This window comes from Pyxicephalus adspersus, chromosome 12, assembly GCF_032062135.1.
Source record: "Pyxicephalus adspersus chromosome 12, UCB_Pads_2.0, whole genome shotgun sequence".
NCBI classification, from domain to species: Eukaryota; Metazoa; Chordata; class Amphibia; order Anura; family Pyxicephalidae; genus Pyxicephalus; species Pyxicephalus adspersus.
Window position 1 is genome coordinate 25,728,003 of NC_092869.1, and position 21,585 is coordinate 25,749,587.

Genomic DNA, 21,585 nt, shown 5'->3' on the forward strand with positions numbered 1-21,585 from the left:
CTAAAATGTGTGATCTATCATGCAATGAAGCAGCAGGAAAACCAATTTTAGCTCTTTCCCTCTTTTTGTTTCACACTGATGAGCATTACTTACGACTCTTCCATGCTCTTTAGATAGGCAATTTTTCTCTCTAGTGCTTCTATGTCTCTCTCATGGGCTTTCAGCTGACGTTCTTCCGAGTCTACGTTCCCGAATGGTTCTGAATTCTGTAACTCTTTCAGTTTTTCCTGTATTAGAGCTTCTATATTCTGACAGTTCTGCATAAAAGTCTTCACATCAGCCAGTCCTATCAGCTCAGCCCCTTTTTCCTCTTTAAGGACTTCAAGACGATTCCAACTGAATGAGAGAAAAAAGAGAACATGTTCCATAAAGTTTATCTAAAATAGATTTCTTTTTAGGTATATTTTTTCTTTACTATCACTTGGTCATCCTACAAATGCATACTTTCTGTCCTTGGGTGGCTATGCTCATTCCTTCCCTGTATCTAAAAAGGAGGTCATGGTCCTTACCCAAGCTAGACTTCAAATGTGTCTTTGTTGCTTCATCTGCAATCCAAAAGTATTAGGTCAGGGGTGTCAAACTCAGCCCCCTGTGGCCAAATCTGGCCCGCACTGTAAATTTGGTCCGCAAGAAAATACCAAATATCTACTGGCACACCGGTAGACAGTGAATGCACCGCTAATACTACAATTCCCAGAATGCTCTGCTGGCACATCAATCAGGACCCATAAGTGCCCCCTTCTCTGTTGACATTCATTAGTGACCTTCCTCAATTGTAGATATTTTTTCAATAAATATCAAGGTTGGCCCGCAACTTTGTCTAAATTTTTCATTTTGGCCCACTGTGTATTTGAGTTTGCACCCCTGGATTAGGTGATTAAGAGTTAACAGATGGAAGGTAACATCTGTTATACTTTGATTTTCAGCTCCAAGAAAGTGACAAAGCCTTCCACCCAGGATCAACAAGCATGTTCTGTATTTGCTGAATATTGTTTTTACCACGGTACATATCACAGCCATTGGGATGATGGGGTGTTTTTTATTATGTATAGTGCCTCTGTATACCGAATCCAACATGTTTCACTGCACTGCACGGACTTTATTGTTTTGCAATGCTTCCAAAAAGAGTGCAGGTCCAAGATCAAGACCAATGTGGTGTTTTAAGGTCACACCAATGTGGCTGTAAATGCAGCACTGTAACATGCAATGTGACAGCAAATTCGCACAAATTTATTATGTATAACACCCCAACCCACCTTGTCAGTGGTGCATCAGAACATGCTCCAGACCTATGTTACAACAGCAACTGCTTTTGCATTATTCAGGCCATTTAGTCGGCAACACACAGCAGCAAACCCAGCCTAATAGTTTCTTGGATATGAAATCCTTTACTTGCTATGCAAATCAAATCACACCAGAAATAACAAAATGACCTTGAGGTCCGACTCCTAACAGTCATTTAAATGTCCTTATGATTTCATAATATTATATTAGGTCAAAGCATTTGTACTGTGGCTCCCTGTTTGGCCCATTGGGCACAAAAATCAGATACCTATTGCTGATATCCTTCTGATGTTCCTGGATTTCTTTCTTCCGATCAGGGGCGCTCTTTACCAACGTGTCAGCCATAATGTTGATTTCATCAAGGCGAGCTTTGCCAGCTGCAAGATCAGTTAGGAAGTTCTGCAATGGAAGAGCATATTTTTTTAACTTTTTAAGGATAAACCCTGGTATGATAATTGCAGAATGGAAATGGATCACACATATACACAGTATACACATGTATACTTGATTTTGGCAGATGTGTACATAGCTAAGGACCAGCTTATTTTGTTTGCAATACTTGAAACATGCTCAATAAATAGATATGTTTAGTCTCATCTCCTATGCCAATACCATTTAAGATGTCTAACATAATGTTCTTTTGTTTCTGAGAAAAATAAAGCTTGTCAAAAAATAAGCCACAAGATTAAACTGTTAGTAAGGAAAAAAAGGAAAATAAATCAGATATTTGTAATTACTTCTTCACATATGTACAATCTTCTGTGTTTCAAAGAAGAAATGGCTGCTTTGTCCAGATATCATTATTTCCTAAGGGAGTATGAGCGCCAATCCATTACACGGTAATACCACGTAGCCCAGTTTAAAGGCTAACAACAGGTAACAAATTATTACGTTCTGGATATCCATAAATAATGCTTGATTCTTATCTATTCACTACAAAAGTTTAAATGCATTTATATATTCAGATTTCAAGAAGTTATTTTAAATTACCTAAATTTTGAATCACAGAACAACAAACAAACAAAACAAATAGCAAATGAAGAATAAGGAAAAACACCAAAACACATTGTCCACAATTACAGGTCATTTAAACCTCATGTGAGTTTGTGTCTCATACATACCTCATATTTCTGCTGCATGACCTCTACATTGTCAGGATTTGGCTGAAAAGTCTTAAATATCATCTCCTTGTCATTCATCCAAGACTGAAACTCCCCGCAGGAGCCATAAAACTGATACAGACGGACGATTTCTTCCAAAGCTTTCTTCCTTTTCTATAAAACAAGACTTGGATCAGGTTTTGACACTGAGTGATAGTGTATTGTGTACAGCCTTCTATATTTTACAATAGTAAAGTTACCGCTATACATAACTTGACAGGGGGAACCAGATCTCTATATTAGAAAATTAAGACAAAATTAGGGTCTCAAAGAGCTAATTAAGTTGATCATTGGCCAGTATGGTAACAGCACTACTACCTCTTCTACTATCCACTCCCGTGTCATTTCGTTGAAATGAATTAATCTATCTGTCCAATGAGAAGATCAGCTCACTCATGCAATTATAGTACACCTTTTCTTCAGATTTGATATGATTTAGGAACAGAACATGAGGGCCAAATATTTGGATCATACTGACAAAGCTATTGTATGGGCCTAATTTATTAAAGCTTTCCAATACTGGAGAAGATAGACTATCAAGGGATCACAAAGGTTCCCCCAAAATATTCTATCTTTTAAAAACTTTAAAAATTTTAAAGCTTTAAAAAATGAGTCCTATGTCTTTAACCAAATTTTTAAAAGATTGAGCTGCCTAGGTTTTTGGTGGTTTATCTTCAGCACATGATAGGCTTGGGTGGTAGGTGGATAGTTGTTTTCAGGCACATTGTAATTTAAAAGGCTGGGCAAAAAACAAGATTTTAGTAATGGAGTACCTACAGGTGCCATCTTTCCATTTTCCAATATGTTTATATTAAAAGGAGGCTACAAATTCCTGTGAATGTTGGACCAATTATTTCCTCCAACAAAACTAATTTGTTTGCTCTTCAGTATATAGAAAAATTAGAAAAAAAGGGTAGTATAGTATCACATTTTTTTAGCACCTGGGCCAGTTGTTGAATGCTGTCATAAGACATTTCTATTTCCTTTTGGGTTGCCCTTATGATCTCCTGCGTCATCTGGGGATCTTGTCTGGATTCATCTGATTCTGTATAAGCTGTGAGGGCATATCCCCTCTTCAGAGGCCGACTTCTTTCTTGGGTTATCATGGCAGGGGCAGGTTTCTTCTCTTGCTGCTGTTAACAATGCACAAAAAAATTATTTACAAAGCAAAAGCATAAGAAAAATGCTTAAAACACCAAGTCATTAGGGTAAAACTAGAGCTATATAAACTACTTTTTATTTTACAGCTGAGAACATTGGTGCATGCATTTTGCTGCATTGAGACTCATTGCATTAATTAATTATAATGATAAAATCTGCATTTTTTACAGGCCTCAACTGTATATTCCCACATATGTAACAAAAGGAATATTTATGTATTTCTTTCCATATTTGATCTAACCCCCTAAAGCTGAAAATAATACACCAGACTGAACTAAATGGAGCCTGTTCCAAATATTCTGTGCAACTCTAGGTTTCAGTCAACAAATTGGACTGAAGAGGCATTCCATGTTTTAGGAATAAGCCGAAAGGGGGACTTTTCTGGTGCAAAAAACAATAAAATGTACTTTACTGCCACATAAAAAAGATTTCCCATCACAGTTTATCATACAGCATACATACAATCAGTGGTGCCTTCTTTGCTACTATCTCAGCCTGATCTCCAAGCCGTCGCACTTCCATGCTATAGGCAGAGATCTCCTTCTCAAGACGTAGATGTCGCTGTAGTATTGCCTCAGCACTGGACTCATCTTTGCCATAGTCCTCATTGTTTAGTAGAGGCAAATGTTCCCTTAGCCATGAATCTGCTTCGTTGGCATCAGCAAAATACTGTATGATAGAAGAGAAGTATATACATATAGTAAGTAAGCGTGTTATGCATTCAATGAGTGTGCTTATAATCAATTTATTTTCAGTTTTATCTGAATCAATAATCAAGGGCTACAATATATATATTTACAAAATAGAATCCATTTTTGAGTTGAAATAAATGTAACTAATTTTACCTGTTTGATCAGAGCTGCTACCTCAAATCGCACTTTACTTCTTTTCACTTCATCCTGCAGCTCCAACCACTGCTTCTGCAGATTGTCCATCATTTGCTGGATGGTGTTTTGGTCTGTGTGACTCAGCTGGCACAGTTCCTTCCCGTTCCTCATCACTTTGGCTAGAATGGGTTGATGAGAATATATTTCTGCCTCTAAGGCCTGAAAAAAGACATAATAACGATTATTGTATTACAAATACTGTTGTTAGTTTTTTTTTGTAATAGTAAACTGCAATGGTTTGGGGAAAATATTAATCATTCTTTATTTTGACATTTTTTTTTATTTTTTTGTTTTTAGTTTTGGGTGTGTGTTTCACATTGAAATGCAAAAAAAGAGGCAATTAGCAACATATGAAGGACAGCCCCTACATTTTTATTCCAAATTCCAAAGGTCTCAAGATAGGAGAAGATGATTTTAAATATTTTGTTACACTTCTGTTCCAGATGTCTTCAAATCTTAAATTTGGTCACCATGCTTTTTAGGCAACTATAACTAGTGGTGAAAAAATTCCCTAATGGAGTAACAGCCAGAAATATAATTTGTATATAAATGGTTAGAAGTGGGGCTTTTACAATGAAAATAATGATTGTACGTAGAATAGCACTCAGAAAGGACTTAAAAATAAGTGTAAAATCTAGATGGATCTATTTTTAGCCTGGAAATATACAGTTTCCATTTGCTGTGAGATAGAAACATTATACAATAAACATAAGAATTCCAAACTGAATTAGGGAAAGGTATAGAGTTCACATATAAATTCATACCAAAGATTGTATTGTCTTATTATTGTCTCATTGCAGCAATGGATCTAACAAAACATCCAGGGGAAATAACACATATGTTTAAAAGTACTTTGTCAATGTTGGGAGTTCAAGACTCATCAGGAATGAAAGAGTAAGTGAATACAAGCCCTTTTTTGCCCAATTTTTTGCTGGTCTGCCGTAAAAGCAATAGCTGTCCTGTGGGCACTGATCAGACTGGACGTGGCTCCATGTCACAGTAATCACAGGCTCCGTGTTCCCAGCCCACTTGGCAGATTTGTGTAGGCAAAACAGAATCTAAGACACCAGCCTCCAAGGAGTGTTGGATTTAAGCAGCGGAGGCCCAGGTTGCGGCCCCAAACAGGCAGGGGCTGGTAACTGCTGACTGGACAGGAACAATGTGCAGTACAAGAGCAATAGGCAAATATGTAAACAGGCAAGCCAAGGTCAGGGCAAGCAGCAATCAAGAGTAGTCAGACAGAGCCAGGGTCGGTATACCAAAGTGTCAAAAACGGCAAACTGGAAACTAAAAACAGAGCTTGGATGAAATCTTTGTTCAGGCAATATGCTGTTGTCAGCTACTTCCTTGAATTGAGGAGGTTGTGTGATGAATGGAGATCATGTGACCAGCAGGTAACAGAACCCACCACTAGAGGGATTGCTGGAGCAGATGCAGCTCAGGTGGTGTTCTGCCAGCAGATGGAGGGTATCTGCAGAATATTCTAGTCCTCTGAGGTAAAGGGGCAGTTCTCATAGAGTAATTAGGATAAGTAAGTGATAAGGATAATAAGTGATTAAGACCAGGAAATCCCCAGTGAACGGGATAAATGGGCAGAGCAGCTGCTGGCTGCAGAAAAGTCCAAGATTAGTGACACCAATGAGGGCACAGACACCCTGGTCCTGCGGGGATCTGTGAAAGGAAGATTGAGATGGTTAAGACCTGGTCAACAGATGGGGAAAGAAAGTAACCTGAAGAAGGGTTTAATAGGATATCCAGGTGGAAAGGCAGTGAGAGGTCATCCTAATATGAGATGGTTTGAGAATGTGGTGGCATTGGGGTAAAGAGATGGTGCAGACACCTGAAAGAAAGGGATAATTGGTAAGTGGTGGGCTAAGTTTGTTAGTTGACCAAAGTGTCATAGTCCCCATTATGTAGAGTCAGCCTCTGTGTTTGTATTGCCGACTAAAATTTGACATTATTTATTTTAAAAATTACCCAAAAAATAGATGAGGGTAAATCTTCCATTTGTTCTGGTGACAAACGTCTAAATGAGGAATTCTTTGGATTGCAGCTTCAGAACAGGAAATAAAGAAAGATCTTCCCAACAATGAAACATAAAGCGAAAAATATTCAAACAATGGTCTAAACTCTTCTCCACTTTATGCAACGCTTAAAGCTGCTAAAGTATTACAAAGGTAACCTAGCACATAAATGCCTACAAACCTAAAGTTCAGTGAACTGGTTTCAATAATCCTTTTTCAAAATGTACATATTCAGCACATGTATAGCCTATAATAGGGTATCGGTCATTTATTGTGACTTATCTGCATTAGTCACACACCTGAACAAAACATATTTCTGCTCACTTTTGATTCTGCAAATAAATGACTTTTTAGACTTAGCTGCCATCATAACATCATTGCGTTCACACTAAATTTCTCATACAGGTACACTGACCCTTGGACACTTTAGCATACATATGACATAGCACTTAATCAGGCCTATCAATGGTTGTCAGATAAGTTATTGTATTCAATTTGTTATACAATAATGATAACCAAGCTTCCTTAAATATCTTCAGTGGGGAATAAAGTGCACATGCTGATTTTTATAATGTGAATGGTGAGGTTAGGTGTTTTATGTGATTTTGGAGTTATTTTTCATTCCAGCGTATAGAATATAGATAATGAATTGGGGTAAACTACTATAAATGGGTGTGTTTGGCAGTATAGAATTAACTTGGTAAGTGTAAAACCCATGTAGATGATCAACTCCCACCTTTCTGTTTTTCTTTTGGTATTTCAAGAATGTTACAATTCTTTTGAAAGTTTAATCAAAAATAAATTGTAAATCATTTGGCATGTTATCAGTATGCATTCTACATATTGATATATATAAAATTATGCTGGAATTGTGATATATTACAGGCATTAGGATTCCTTTTACTGATGGCCGATAGAGTTTAGAGAGATCTGACTGTGGCATTTAACACTACAAGCTTGCTTTTGTTCATCCCCTGAGAGCTGGTACAAAGAGGTGACCAACACAAATACATTACCACTAACTAACTGCTAACTGCTTTTGACTGGTCTCTTTCTTCTATCTAATACTCGCATTAATCATGTAGTTGAGCTGCGCTTTTTTAGCAGCAACACCTAAGAATAGCTTTCAATGTGCAGTATATTTCGTCCCTCTCGACCTTTTGAGTATCATCAACGTATACTCTTCCCAGCTCTTGCTAATGCATACTCAACTTATTACCTGAGGCAGCTCCTTTTCTATCCTTACCACTATATCTGCTAATGCTGAAGGTTGTGTCCTAGATTCTCAAGAGTTGGCGTTTATTATAAAAAAAAAAAAATCCCCTAATGAAGCCCTTTGTGGGCGAAACGCCTTGGGAATAAAACACACTACAACATCTCTTCTTCCTAAATTTTTTTAGCGAGTGGGACTTTCTAAATAACAAACCGTTAAGTATTTGCTTTTTTAATGAATGGGAATCGTGTAACTACGTTATTGTTGACCCCTTTAATCGATATCTTGAATTTAATAAAGTGTATTTTTTATCCTAAATTAGTTAAAGTATTACATTGGTGCCTAAAAAGAGCCTTCCTTCCTCTTTTCTTCCTTTCTTCTCATATGTTTAGACTATATTTGTTTACATAGTCAAGGCTCGGCACCACCCTTTCTCCATAGAGTTTAAACTATTATATATTCTTTGGGTACACTAATTAGCATTTTTTCACCCATATAATTATTGCACAGTATTTATATAGCGCTTACATATTACTCAGCTCTTTACAATGTCCATCGTCATGTCACTAGCTGTCCCTTGGAGGGGCTCAAAATCTAATGTCCCTACCATAGTCATATGTCATTAATACAGTCTAAGGTCCATTTTGAGGGGAAGCCAATTAACCTACCTGCATGTTTATGAATTGTTGAAACCCTTGCAAACTCAGGGAGAACCTGCAAACTCCATGCAGATAATGTCCTGGGCGAGATTCGAAAGCTAATCCTGCAAAAGCTAGAGTGCCAACCTCTGAGCCACCATGCTGAGATAAACAACACATACTTTGGAAATGTTCCCTTAGCTGCTATTGCTGTACTAGTATTATGTACCTTTTGCTTGGTTATAGAGGAGGTGATGTGGCTAAGGTCCGTGCCAGGGTCAGCCATTCTCATTACTTGCCACTTCTCATGGATCCAGGACTCTTCCTCTCCACAGTCTCTGAAGAACTGGTACAGCTTCAATGTCTCCTGCAGCCGTGCCCGCCTAGAAAAAAGCATACGTTTGTATACCTTTCATTTACATTCATAACAAACTTGGTAATGTCAATGTTTTCAAGTGCAATTTTTCTTTTTAATTCAGCTACATACATTCAAAGGTGGAGTGGAAATCTATCTCTTTTATACAGAGGCGATGGTCCCTTTGCAGGTCTGACACTCACCCTGCTAAGTAGACCTAGATCTATCAAAACAGCTAAGAGTTTAAGCTTTGCTTTAGGACTGCCTAGGCATGAGATATACTGGACACCTGCAGAGAGAATTCTGCTTCCATGCAGAGTTCCATTCTGCAGCTTTGGCAAGGGGCTGGCTTTTCTACTCAAGCAACGGTTACAATAAATGTAATATTTGTACATTATTTGTATTTTTATTTCTTGTTTCAGAGCCAGTGGAATGTTTTTAGCTGTGGAACTAAAATGGAACTAAAATCTGGCTTTGAACTTTTGTGATTCAGGCAGGTGGTACATTGATAACTACTTTTACCTGCCCGATCGCTGCCCAGCCATTTAAGTTTGCTGAGCTGTGTATGTAGCTTGGCTTACTTTGCATGTACCAGGAATGAATAAACTCCTGTGCACATGCACAGGAGTTATGTAATTCCAGCATGTCCAATCAAGATGGTCAAAGATCATCTTTTGGGAAGTGAAAAAAAGAAGATGGTGGCAACCTGTGATGGAACGGGAATAGGTGGAAATAGTGGGATTAGTTCGGCTTTAACTAAAGTTAGATTCCATTATTAAGTTGTTAAGTTTAGTTTGTCTTTAGTTTCCTTGCTATCTTTAGATATTTCCTGTTTTCTTCAGTAATAGAATCAAACAAATACTTGATACCTATTTAAGTTTTGTGACTTTTCTATAAACCCTATGCCCTATCTATAAACCCTATCCTTTTCTACTGGAATATAATCTCACAGTTTTCCATTTTTCATAAAAACCTGTCCCAGGCTACTTATCACCTCACAATCTATATGTTGGTAAGGTTAGGTACACACCAGCAGATTGATGTATTACAGATCAGCTTCCAATGCAATAAAACAATTTAAAGTCAATCAGAAATAAAATCTGCCACAACTAATCACAACCAACTGATTTCCCATTCCTGATCAGTTGTGGCTAGTTAAGACTGCTGTATGTGAGAGTATGTGGAGTAATTTACCCTGATTAATTTAAACTCTCCAGGACTAGAGAGCATACACTTTCATCAGGGAAGCTGGGTGATCCAGCAAACCTGGAATGGTTTGAAAACATTTCCTAAAAAATAGCAAATGACTTTTAGGAAATCCATTCCAGGTTTGCTGGATCACCCAGCTTCAGTGATGAAAGTGTGTCCTCTCCAGCCTTGGAGAGCTTTAATACATCAGGCCCATTATGTCTGAATTATGATTTGTCCTGTATTAGACACATCATTAACAAAAGGAATTACTTTCAGTTTGGAGAAACCCCTGTTTACTTATTTTGTCAGGTTTAGGAGAATTTAGAAAAATAAAACCTGTTTATACAGGATTCTATTTGTTAATTCAGGAAATACTCGTTTCCTATCGGCAGATCACTTACCGAGACTTGCTAAGAGACACCAACGTTTGGTAGAGCTGATGTAGGTTATTCACTTTGGTCTGCAGAACATCTGTGTTTCCAGATTTACTTTTGGGAATTTTTTCTGCCCTGTCCAAAATGTTTTTCACAGTCTCCCCATAAGACAGAATTTGGGACTCAATGAGATTATGCTCCTGAACAAAATATTCCACTTCTGGGAGCTGCTTCCCAAATTCTTTTGAGCCAACCAGTTCCTGCAAGAAGAAGGGAAAAAACTTAGTGGTGTCAAAGAACACCAATCATCAGTAAGAACTGAGATGTGTTCTCATTGCAACTCCATAAACTCCATAAATATTAGAAGAAAAGTCAACCACAGGAAAAGCCTAGGACTGGGACAGTTACAAATTCTGGCTCCCATAAACACTAGCTTTTCTTCTTAAAGTACACCTGTCACAAGAAGAGGACTTTTTCCATGTTACATTTAAGCAGCCCTAACGCTCACTAAAAGGCTATCCCTAATGATAAAAGATCAATGTCCAAACATTTATGGTCATAAAGAGTGAATCCTGATATCCACACATTAAGGCAATTAATTATAAAGGCTAAACCCAACAATAATCATATGAAGGCTACTTTTTTACCCCCTAACCAACCATAGATGTTTGTATCTGTATATTAGCTTTATACTGTAAAATAAAATAAAAAATCTGAGATAGTGTGATATTTAGAAATATTTCCTCTTTGAAGCATAGAAACAAAACTTTTATGGTCCCTGAAATTGTTCTTAAGGAAACGCCAGGGGGAACTGACCCCCAAAGTACACGGCGGGCCCTTTCCAGAGTATAGTAGTCTGTGAATAATTCACAATTAAATGCTCTTGGTAATAAATCCAGGTTATTAGGTCATGTTCACTATCTGCATAAGGAAGAGGGGCTCCATGCTTCTAAACTCACAACTACTTTTCTTTCATACAGCCTTTTAATTTAGAAGTTGGGTTAAAAGTTAAGTGTAGAATAAAACTTTTTGTACATAGTGCATGTTTATAGAGATCTAAACATTAGACTAAAAGGGGGGGCAACTAAATAGAAAGAATAGTTCCTGCAAATGAAGGACAATTGTACAATGTACAAACTCTAAGGTTTTGCTTTCAAAAATCTTACCTGTATAATGATTTCATTGTGTGTATATGGCTAGGTATAATAAATACCAGCTAGAAAATTATTAGCACAAGTGTGCACAGAGAGTATTTCAGGTTTTACATAATTTATGAACAATTGGTTCAGTCTGACTTAGCTATACAGTAGATAAATGATGGTAAACATCTTACATATCTTTTAAAAGTATAGATAAATCTACATATCCGTAACAATAAATTGTATTACCTGCAAAGCTTTCAGCTCATCAACAACACTGTCAATGTCTCTTAATAGGACCAGTATTTGGTACTTCTCTCCTAAGGGATCTTTGTGAGTTTGTATTAGTTTAAGGAGCTCCTGCCATCCTCGTGATAACTCCTGTTGTCTGAAGTGGACAAGACAAAAAGTAACACCTAAAGATAAGGGCTAAAGCTATACATATATATCAATAAGTAGCTTGTTTTACCAGCACAAACAGAAAAACGCTCATTCCTAAGAAAAAAGATGATTCTATAAACATGGTCAGTTTAGGCGAGTGTGTTTCTTTTTGCTTGTAGAGGCATCCGGACAGAAAAATATCCCCTGTGCCAGCTTATATTTAGGGATAGCCGATCAGCCAGAAAGCCCAAACCAAAACTTATATGAATTCTTTTCATGGGAAAGGTAACCCTGAAAATGTCTACAAAGTCAGGGACAAGCATATAGACATAGCTTTATAATTTCACTCAAGCATGCTAGGACAACAATCAGTATATACATAACACATAGTCAAGAAAATGATTGGGTCAGGATAAGATCCTAATGTTTCCGCTTCCATAATAAAGCAAACTAAAGAAAAAACTGTGTGAAAACACACAAAAGTTGGGACTTTAGCAGCATCCACCTGTGAACAGCCAGATGAATCTGCACAGGTGTTTCCCAGAAGGTTTTACTCAGCCTTATAGATTCCTGCAAATCGGACATGGTTTAAATGAGGGTAATTACAAGAATTTTAGATCTTATTTGGTTATTCTCTGCTTTCTCCTCCCTCTGATCTGCTCATGCTGTCACACTGTACTTACCATCCTAAAGGGAACATACAGGGCATCCTAGGTTTGGATAGCATGAAAAGAATTGTATGGTCTCAAATGTAACTCCTGAGGAAGCAAAAAAAATTATCTGCGAAATGCGCTGAGTGCAAAATAGTTTGAAATAGTGTGTTTTAAACAGAAATGTACTAATAACTGATGTTTTTTCAACAAAACACTTTTATGATTGAACCAAATTAAGTTTTGCCGGCATTTTCTAATTAGAAAAATTCTCCAAATGTAATTGCTGTTAAAGTCCCACAACACACAGTGAAATAGTAAAGCATTCCTCTACCTTGTCAAAGTTGTTAACTGAAGGAAGTGGTATAAATAGAAGATATATAGAATAAATTTATATATCAATCACTAATGCCAACAAATACATGTTAATACACCTACTTCACAACTATTTCTTCTTTTTTGTGGTAATTCTCCTTCTGTAAAATGGCGGACATCTCTGCGAGCCATTTGAAGCGTTGTTCTCGTGGTAGCACATCAGCTTCAAAAGCCTCAAGTTTCTTGGTGGCAGCTTCAACTTGGGAAAGGCTGTTGGGCTTGAAGTCTTGGCGGTTAATGACTTGTGTCATGTCCTGAAGATAGGTTTTTCTCAGTAAGGCCTTCTTGTGGAACATCTGAGCTAACCGTTCCAACTTCTCCAGCCTCATCAACTCCGCCTGTAGGGCTTTCTCCCGCTCGTACTCAGCCTTCTCCAAGATGGTCCAATGTTTCTCCAAATCACTCAGCGACCAACCATCAGCTGCAAAATAAGGCCGTAAGTTGTTGCCTTGTAATTTTGTTCGGATGTTGAAGAAGTGGGCCTCAATCAAGCCTTTCTCTTGGTACTTCGGAGGTTTCTCTACCATGCGGTAGTTTTTAAAATTTGCCATGAGTTGCAGCATTCCGTTTATATTGTTAGGAAAGTGACGGTTGTTCATCTCAACCACTTTCTGTTTTATCCATTGGATCAGATCAGATGTCATGGTTTCATACTGAGTTTTCATCTTTTCAATATCAAGAACCAAGGACATAGTCTGAATGTGCAAGGAAAAAAATAAAAATAATGTAAAGTAATACTGAAATGTATATCTTCTGTCTAAATAAAGTCAGTAGCCCAATGCCATATATTAAGCTATAAACAAATGGGAAAACTGAAGTAAAACTATATGGTAAATGATATGCATTCACAATACACTGGACTATATAGCTTTAAAGTGTATGCAGTTTGGGGTAGAATAGGGAAGAATTTGATCCTACTTCATGTCCTGATGACAATGGTTTTAATAATATAACAATAAGTAAGGAAAAATCTGGGTCAGTGACTCATCAAGTACTGGAATTTGTACCTTCAATTGGTAATACCAAATGAACTCCACACTAAATCACTAAATGTGAACTCTGACATAAATATATTGTCTACATTTATATTATTGTATTATTGTACATTTATATTATATGTATATATTATATACATATATTGTTTTTATGCATTCCTCAGTATTATTGAGGTTGAGGTATAGGTTACAAAGAATCTTCCGTGTGTACACCAAATATATATATAGTTTGTTTGTTCCAGACGTTTACTTTTAGTGGTTAAGCACCAAACACTGGCAAAGAGTTTGCTTAGTCTGATTGGTTCATTATTATTCATTAAAACATTGTAATAAATTATTTTCAAATACCTAAAATTCTATTCCTTCTTAAAAAAAAGTGTGTGCATTTATTTTTATCATATATTCATCATATTCTTATAATCCTGTGCACACAGGAAAGTTTATGCCATAATCTAATGAAACACCTCTTTAATACATATGCATAGCTATATATAAACTAGCACTATAAGCTAGTTAAATGTTTCATAGGTGTCATCTCCATCCTGTGCAGCATTTCCATAAGTAGGACATAGTAAAAGAATTATTGAGCAGGTGTGTGTTTGTGTCTGCTGTTTAGAAATATGCAAATCTGCCAGTGAATTTTCACCCACCTCCAGGGCAAGAGTGGGCAGAGGCTGCCCTTGCGTCATTACCCCTGCATTGATATTCTGCCATCTCATCCAGGTGTTGCTGAAAGATCCTAACAGGTGCATGGACCGTTCCAAAAGATTCCAGGGGGGTAATGATGCCTTACAACCTGCTGAGCAGTCTCCTCCTGCTTACCAAGTCACTGGGGCAGTCCGTAATCACACACATCAACGTAATACCATGCCCACCTTTTAAAGTCATGTGCAAGCAGTATTGTTCATACAAATTGCTTTTTAGGTTTTTTTTATTGCATGTAATTGTAAGTATATGGACATTGTACTAGACAAGTTAGACTTTATGCAGCTATTTTTTATCCTCTCTTGTAGAAAACAAATAGATTCTATATATATCTCTAATAGACTCTTGCACGGCTATAATCCTATTAGAAGAGATTGGAGGAGTTTAGCTCACAGGTTAGATTACAGGAACCTCTGAAATAAATACATATATACAAGGCCCTTGAATATCAATGTAATATGTTTTAGGTTGTTACATAGGGAGGCCAAGGCCTTAATATATAATTTTCCTAGAGGAATTAGGAACCACTAATCCGCTTCAATGGACAGGGTGCTGGTAAATGAGATGCCGACTTCATTTGCTGAATTCAGTGGATTGAAAATGCATAAGATTACATTCTGTCCACAACCAAATTATTGCACATAACCAAACATTAGTAATTCATGAAAGCAGCAGGATGTAGATGCTCTTTGGCTTGGCTACTTAAAATATCATGAATGAAAGTGCTGAATGATTTTGTGCAAAAACTTTGATTTTACCATTGGAATAAAAATGAGTGTAGTGCCCCTTCAAGGGAGTCTATAGAGCAGCATTTCTTGACCTTTTTAACATGGGGGAAACCCCCCAAATAACTTTCAGGTAACCCCTGCTAAAATTATTATTTCTACAGCTCACAGGATATTGGTGTTGTGGTCATTGGAAAGAATGTCTCTTACATTGCTGGCCAATGGGAAGAATATCACCCTTATAGACAGTCAAAAATATCATTGGTATCACAAACTGACCTGAGAGGCAGAAATTGTTCATTGCTCATGGAACCCTTAGCAACCTCTGGAAGAACCCAAAGGTTCCACAGAACCCTGGTTGAGGAACACCGATCTAGAATTTTCCAGGCACTTTGAGATCTTCAGGGAATTTGATTGGTCTAGAGAAAAGGGGAGTCTGATTTTTCTATGTAGGTGATTGGCTGTTCTCCCCTGTCACCAGGTAAAGTGCCTGACCATAGTGTATAGGTGGACCAATTACGTTGGATTAGCCTAGTAGTAGTAGAAGTTTATAAATTTATATAGCCAATAGCCAAATTTACCAAAATTTGACAAACATTACTTGTGACCTTAATTAGAAACTAACAAAAGTAGATGGCGGCTGATTTTTTTTTTTTACAGAAACAACCCAACACTGGATTTAATAAACAGGCAGGGGTATTCAAATGAGCTATCAAGACATGGACACCAAAATAAATTTGTTTTTAAATAAAAGCAGGGTAAAATAACCAAATTTACAAAAATTGTGCCACATGTTTTGCAAGCATTGCCCATCGCTGTTTCCCAACTACATCACCTCCCCATACAAACACAGTGGCACCACTGTGGCTACTTACAAGTCCCATATACTGTATTTTTGCAGGATTTTTGCATTCTGTTTACAAACCTACACAAGTATTAAAATCTGTTACTGTTAAATAAGTCAAATTAAAAAAAAATGCTGCTTATCTTTGTACATATCAAACAAGGAGAAACTCCTCCTGTAGAACAAGAAATATGTTTTATCTTTAATGAAAATACTATTAATTCTGCAGTGAGCACAATTTTCATATAAGAACACCTTAGGCAGAACAATAGAGTTGAACTTACATTGCCAACCCTTTTCTGGACCGTCTTCCCTTGCTTCATCTTTGAGAAGTAATGGTAATACAAAGATACATATGTCATGATCGACTTCTCATCTGGGTGTGGGATCATCACATCTTCTGCATCCAGGAGTTTGGAGATTCCCAGCTTTGTTTCTGCCACATCAAAGGCATTATTCAAGTTGTACATTGGCCTGGTTGATTTTAGGGAATCGTAATCAATAAGGTCAGGCCTAAGACAAAAGAAAAGAATAGTCTCATGATCCATACTGGGCATAAAGGGCATACTTACCAACATTTAAAGGTCTCTGTCATGTACATAGGTTGTCATTGCTAAGCTTTAAATCCACATCAAGCTATCAGACAGTATTGGGCAGTTGCAATAGGTTTCTGCCATTGGCAAACATTACAATCGGAAATTAGGGGAGAAGATGGTGGCTGTTTTTTTTTTTTTACATAGGGTTTCCTCTATAGTGAGGCAAGCCAGCTCATCATTACATATGGGTATGCAAATGCAGCCTGCCTAAAAGGACCCATTCTATGAGATTGACACCCGGTCATAAGGATTTTCCCATATTTGCAGTTCCCCCACGAGCCAGCCCACTGCTTGGATTAAAGGACTTTGAGAGGGGTATTGAGGTACGGTGCTCCTATGTTCTCTGTAAGTCTTCTCTCCATGCTATTATCTACTTACATGGGTATCAGAGCCTCAAAGCCCTGGAGTTGACATCACTGGGTCCACATTATTATATATATATATATATATATATATAAATATATATATATATATATATATATATATATATATATATGGTGTTTTACTATGAAACAACACAACACTGGATTTAATGAACAGGCAGGGGTACACAAATGTGCTATCAAGACATAGATACCATCATAGCTTTGCTTTTTTATTCCTCCTTCCTGGAAAGGTATTCAGACCATTATCATTACTAGACAACCCACAGATTATATCTTGTTTATGATGGCGCAAAGGTCATAAATAGACACATTTATGTTAATAGTTACCAGTTTAAAGATTTAAATAAACAAAGGCTAAACAACCCCATTCACCAAGGGAAGGAGTTATTAGGAAAGGAACATACAGAATATCTGTTTGTTTACACCATCATGTTACAGTATTGTGTGTTGATGGGGCAGAATCCAAGAGGCAATTTGCCCATTGGGCCTAAAGACATTAAAAAAAATCTGACCGAGCTTGTACCCCTTCTTACTATTACTCTAGTAATAAGAAATACTTTTAGAATATACCAAGAATTCACCAAAATTACCTGTGAGCATGGATGAGAGCGTTGAATGCAAGACCATCCCTCCAGCTCTTGGAGAAATCCTGCACATCCACATTGGAGTAGGGCGCTGTTTTAATTTGACACCATATAAGAAGAGCTTCTTTGGCTGAAGCTTGAGCTGCAGTAGCACCAAATTCATCCTTAATACAAAAACAGAAATATTTAGGTGAATACCATGTTAGTTTTTTAAACTGTAGGAGACTACAAAAGCTTTGTTAGTATTTGTAAGGGTGTATACCCTGACCTCTCCACACCTGTTATTCCAGCCTATGTTTACCTATACTTCAATAACAGGGGGTAAAGTAGCTTTTTTGTATAATGGTTTTTGTTTGTCATTTACAAGTTATTTCACATTTGCATTTATTTGGTAATAACGATTATAAGTGAAAATGTCTGAAACAGAACTATATCCAGCCCTCTGTTGCTAAACAAGGCCCATGCTGCCAGCTGTCATTAGTAGCCAATAAATCTTCTGGGGTCTCCACACTAAAGGCCTGATTTGCATTACCTTATCCAGGGTGATGGAAGCAATCTGGAATCGTAGGATAATAATCCAAATCAACCCTAAAATTAACGTCCGATCTCCATCCACAATATTTTCTGGGCCAATAAGCTTCACAGGGACCTAGAACAGATAAGGCATGCAAATAAAATAGGGCATGGTGCATCTTCCTATAACAATGCAGCCACCATAGTCACAAGTAAGTGCCCCTAATAATTTATACATTATACGAAGTCTATACATATCAATTAACTTAATACCATCCAATGAATTGTTTTCTTTTCATTTAGAACAATTTGATCAATTATCTCAAGGAAAGCAATAATATTCAACAACATAAATTTATTGTTTTTAATGAATTGAACACACTAAGATAGTCACAATTGTAAGTTCAAAATCAAGCTTTATTACTTTTATAAATTGATTGGAAACCACATTTCTTTATAACTAGATATAGTATTTTGTACATATTTATATACTAAAAAACTTTCTCTGTTGATAAGATTATGTGTACTAAGCCAAATATCCCCTGAGGAAGCCTTCTGGGTGAAACGCGTCAGGAAGGAAACCATTTTCTTTTCTATACAAACATAGCAATATCAATCAAAGTGTGATTTTATCTATTTGTACTGTATGTTTTTTGTAAGTTATGCATATTACTGTTTTATTCATGTACCAATATTAATTAATAAAGCTATGTTTTAATTCAATTATAATTTTAAATAATAGGTGCCTTTCAAATAGCCTTCTCCTTCCTTCTTTCCTAACGAATTCCTACTAATTATTATATTATTAGAGTTAAGAACATCCGACATATGGACGACTCCTAGAAACAAACAGGCCTTCCCTGTACGCTCATGTGCAGGATGAAGACTTGATAGGGGGCAGTTCCCATGACTTGCAGAAGAAACCTTTTGCTAAACACAGCGCAGGTTGTGGGTGATCTTAAGAACTGAGCTCTTTCTGCAGCCTCTTGTAACTCTTTAATGACCAAGACAAACTCTGCAGTTGTTTCTTTTGCATATCAAAGCACAGCTTGCTCCAGAAGTTAATTAGTGTTTAGGCTCCATATTTTTTTTTCTTTGTTTGTGATTAACTCACAGTGAGGATTTTATACAGTAACTGACACTATGCCACCTAATATTATGGTGAGACAAACATCTGTCCCAACTGCATTTATTAAAATAATGTACCTTTTTTGACTTACATACAAATTCAACTTAAGAACAGACCTACAGTCCCTATTTCGTATGTAACCTAAATTCCTTTTCTCCAAAGGTGGTAATTGAAATTCTACATACTATACTATTTTCTGTTATTTTGCCTGGTCTAGCCAACTCTGGTCAAGGAAGAGAGATGCATTGACGGAAAGGTATGAATAGAATGAGTGAACATTGTCACTTTAGGACAGAAGTGGCAATGGTGGATGGTCAACAGGTGACCATAATATTGGAACTGCTGAGGACTGTTCCACCTACTTGCTATCTAAGTACTATCCATATATATTGAACAAATTATGCTGATTAAGGCAGATATTGGAGAAAAAATACTTGTGTTACATGTCTTTTTAAAACACCCTGAGCTGATGTGGGTCTTTTCCTACAGCAAAAGCCAACATATTTTATTTCATTTTCCATAACATGTGCTGCGGAGTGCTAAGATGGATTGTAGGGTGGTAAAGTGCATTACCCCATGAGCAAATGCAGTATGTTCCATCACACATCAACAAGTCATGTTGGTGGGAAATGGGCCTACTGGAAAGTATGACTCTGAGCTTGTCATTGCTTTGGTCCTGCATTATTCAACACAGCCTATTGAACATGGCGTGAAAGAGCATTTAACCTAATTTAAAATTCAATAAATAATATAAAAATACTTGCTAACTGAAATCAACTGACGGAAAGGGCTTTATTTCACCTTAACTGACATGGTTTGCTATGCCTGTGCTGATCTCACAATACTATATTAAGCACACAATACATTAGGAATATTAAGCAGTTTGATACTTTGACACACCTAATACACTGAGAATTATGTATTAGGAAGAAATAATTTGTAAGTTCCCGTAGCTGAGCTCCTAGTGATTAAGAAGCTAAGTTAAATGTAAAAGTGAACTTCTACTGCTGGCTTAATCAAATGGGCAGTTATTTTGGTGGTTACAGAATGGCTGAATGTCTAAGATATTGATCAACCATCTCCTATATTCTCCTGACAATGGAACAAATGAAAGTGGCACTCTCCATTGTTTTAGTATGTTCCCATATGTTTTTAACATTAAAACAACTTAAAGCTGTTCTCCTATAGTTATCATGTTATAAGCACATAGGAGGCATTTAATGGATGGAAGGCATTCCACGACCCCGTAGCAACTGTCTGTTTCTCAGACAACAACTGTCTAGTAAAAATACATACAGCAATAAAACCTGATGCAGCTACTAACCCTTTTCTTTTCACTAAAAAAAAGAAATACTTTCTATAGGCTTTACAGACAAATCACTTGCACGTCATACATATGTTATTGTTTATGAGTGTTTAGAGCCTTGGATGTCCAAAAGTTTTACTGGCATCCCAATAGACTTAATTGTGGAAAACCTATAAATTTCAATTGTTTTTCTCTTAACATTGGTTGATTTCCAAACCTAGTGCTATATATTCCATGACCACAATATACTAAAAGATCAGTGAAGGCATAAAATATTTATACTGTCTGACCTAAATATTGCAACAATATTGTGTCTGGATCTGTGCCATGGATATCTCAGCCTGGAAAGTTATGGATTTCATATAAAGGCGTGGGGAAGGCAAAAAAAGCACAAAAGGTGAAGATTCATCAGACATAAAATGGAGATTAGTGCACAGTATCTATCAAATAATGAATTGTTCAATTTTTGGTAATACATTTTCCCAAATTAGGAACATAGTTTGATTATAGCATTACATGGACAACAGACATACTATCAATTATATCATAGTAATTGAAATAAGATTATAGACAGCTTTGTCACTAGGAGGATGTGGACAGTATAGATTTATATTGTTTTTGTGTATGTGTGTTTGCATGGGGGTACTACTTGGCGGTGAAATGAACCATGGGGGTGTTGTAAGCTGACCTATATATGATTCTGACCCCATACATTACATACACCTGACCCTTCCATTGTGCAGATTACATATTCATCTGAATCTATTCTGCTTTGGGTCAAAAATTTCGAGGGTCAGAATGTATTTAATAATAACACTTTAAGCCCCTCCCGATGATGCCAAGTGCTAATTTGACACACATTTTACACAAAATTCTGTGAGGCAGCTGAACTTTGGGCAAGAGTAGAGCAGCTAAATTCATGTCAGGGAGGAAAGGAGACTAAGTTCTATGAGGGATGAGATGCAGCTAA

At 36.9% G+C, this 21,585-nt stretch overlaps 1 protein-coding gene across 1 annotated transcript in view; it reads right to left on the reverse strand.

Annotated features, from left to right (window-relative positions):
* SPTBN5 (spectrin beta, non-erythrocytic 5) overlaps positions 1-21,585 on the reverse strand; it is a 135,743-nt gene that overhangs the window by 103,602 nt on the left and 10,556 nt on the right. Inside the window, exons 4-16 of the mRNA XM_072427640.1 lie at positions 18,200-18,316; positions 17,674-17,831; positions 16,386-16,614; positions 12,896-13,527; positions 11,676-11,814; positions 10,315-10,547; positions 8,597-8,750; positions 4,451-4,651; positions 4,068-4,274; positions 3,386-3,577; positions 2,406-2,558; positions 1,553-1,683; positions 94-336 (exon numbers count right to left, since the gene is read on the reverse strand). Coding sequence (XP_072283741.1) covers positions 94-336; positions 1,553-1,683; positions 2,406-2,558; positions 3,386-3,577; positions 4,068-4,274; positions 4,451-4,651; positions 8,597-8,750; positions 10,315-10,547; positions 11,676-11,814; positions 12,896-13,527; positions 16,386-16,614; positions 17,674-17,831; positions 18,200-18,316 — 2,789 coding nt within the window. The remainder of the gene's footprint in view (positions 1-93; positions 337-1,552; positions 1,684-2,405; positions 2,559-3,385; positions 3,578-4,067; positions 4,275-4,450; positions 4,652-8,596; positions 8,751-10,314; positions 10,548-11,675; positions 11,815-12,895; positions 13,528-16,385; positions 16,615-17,673; positions 17,832-18,199; positions 18,317-21,585) is intronic.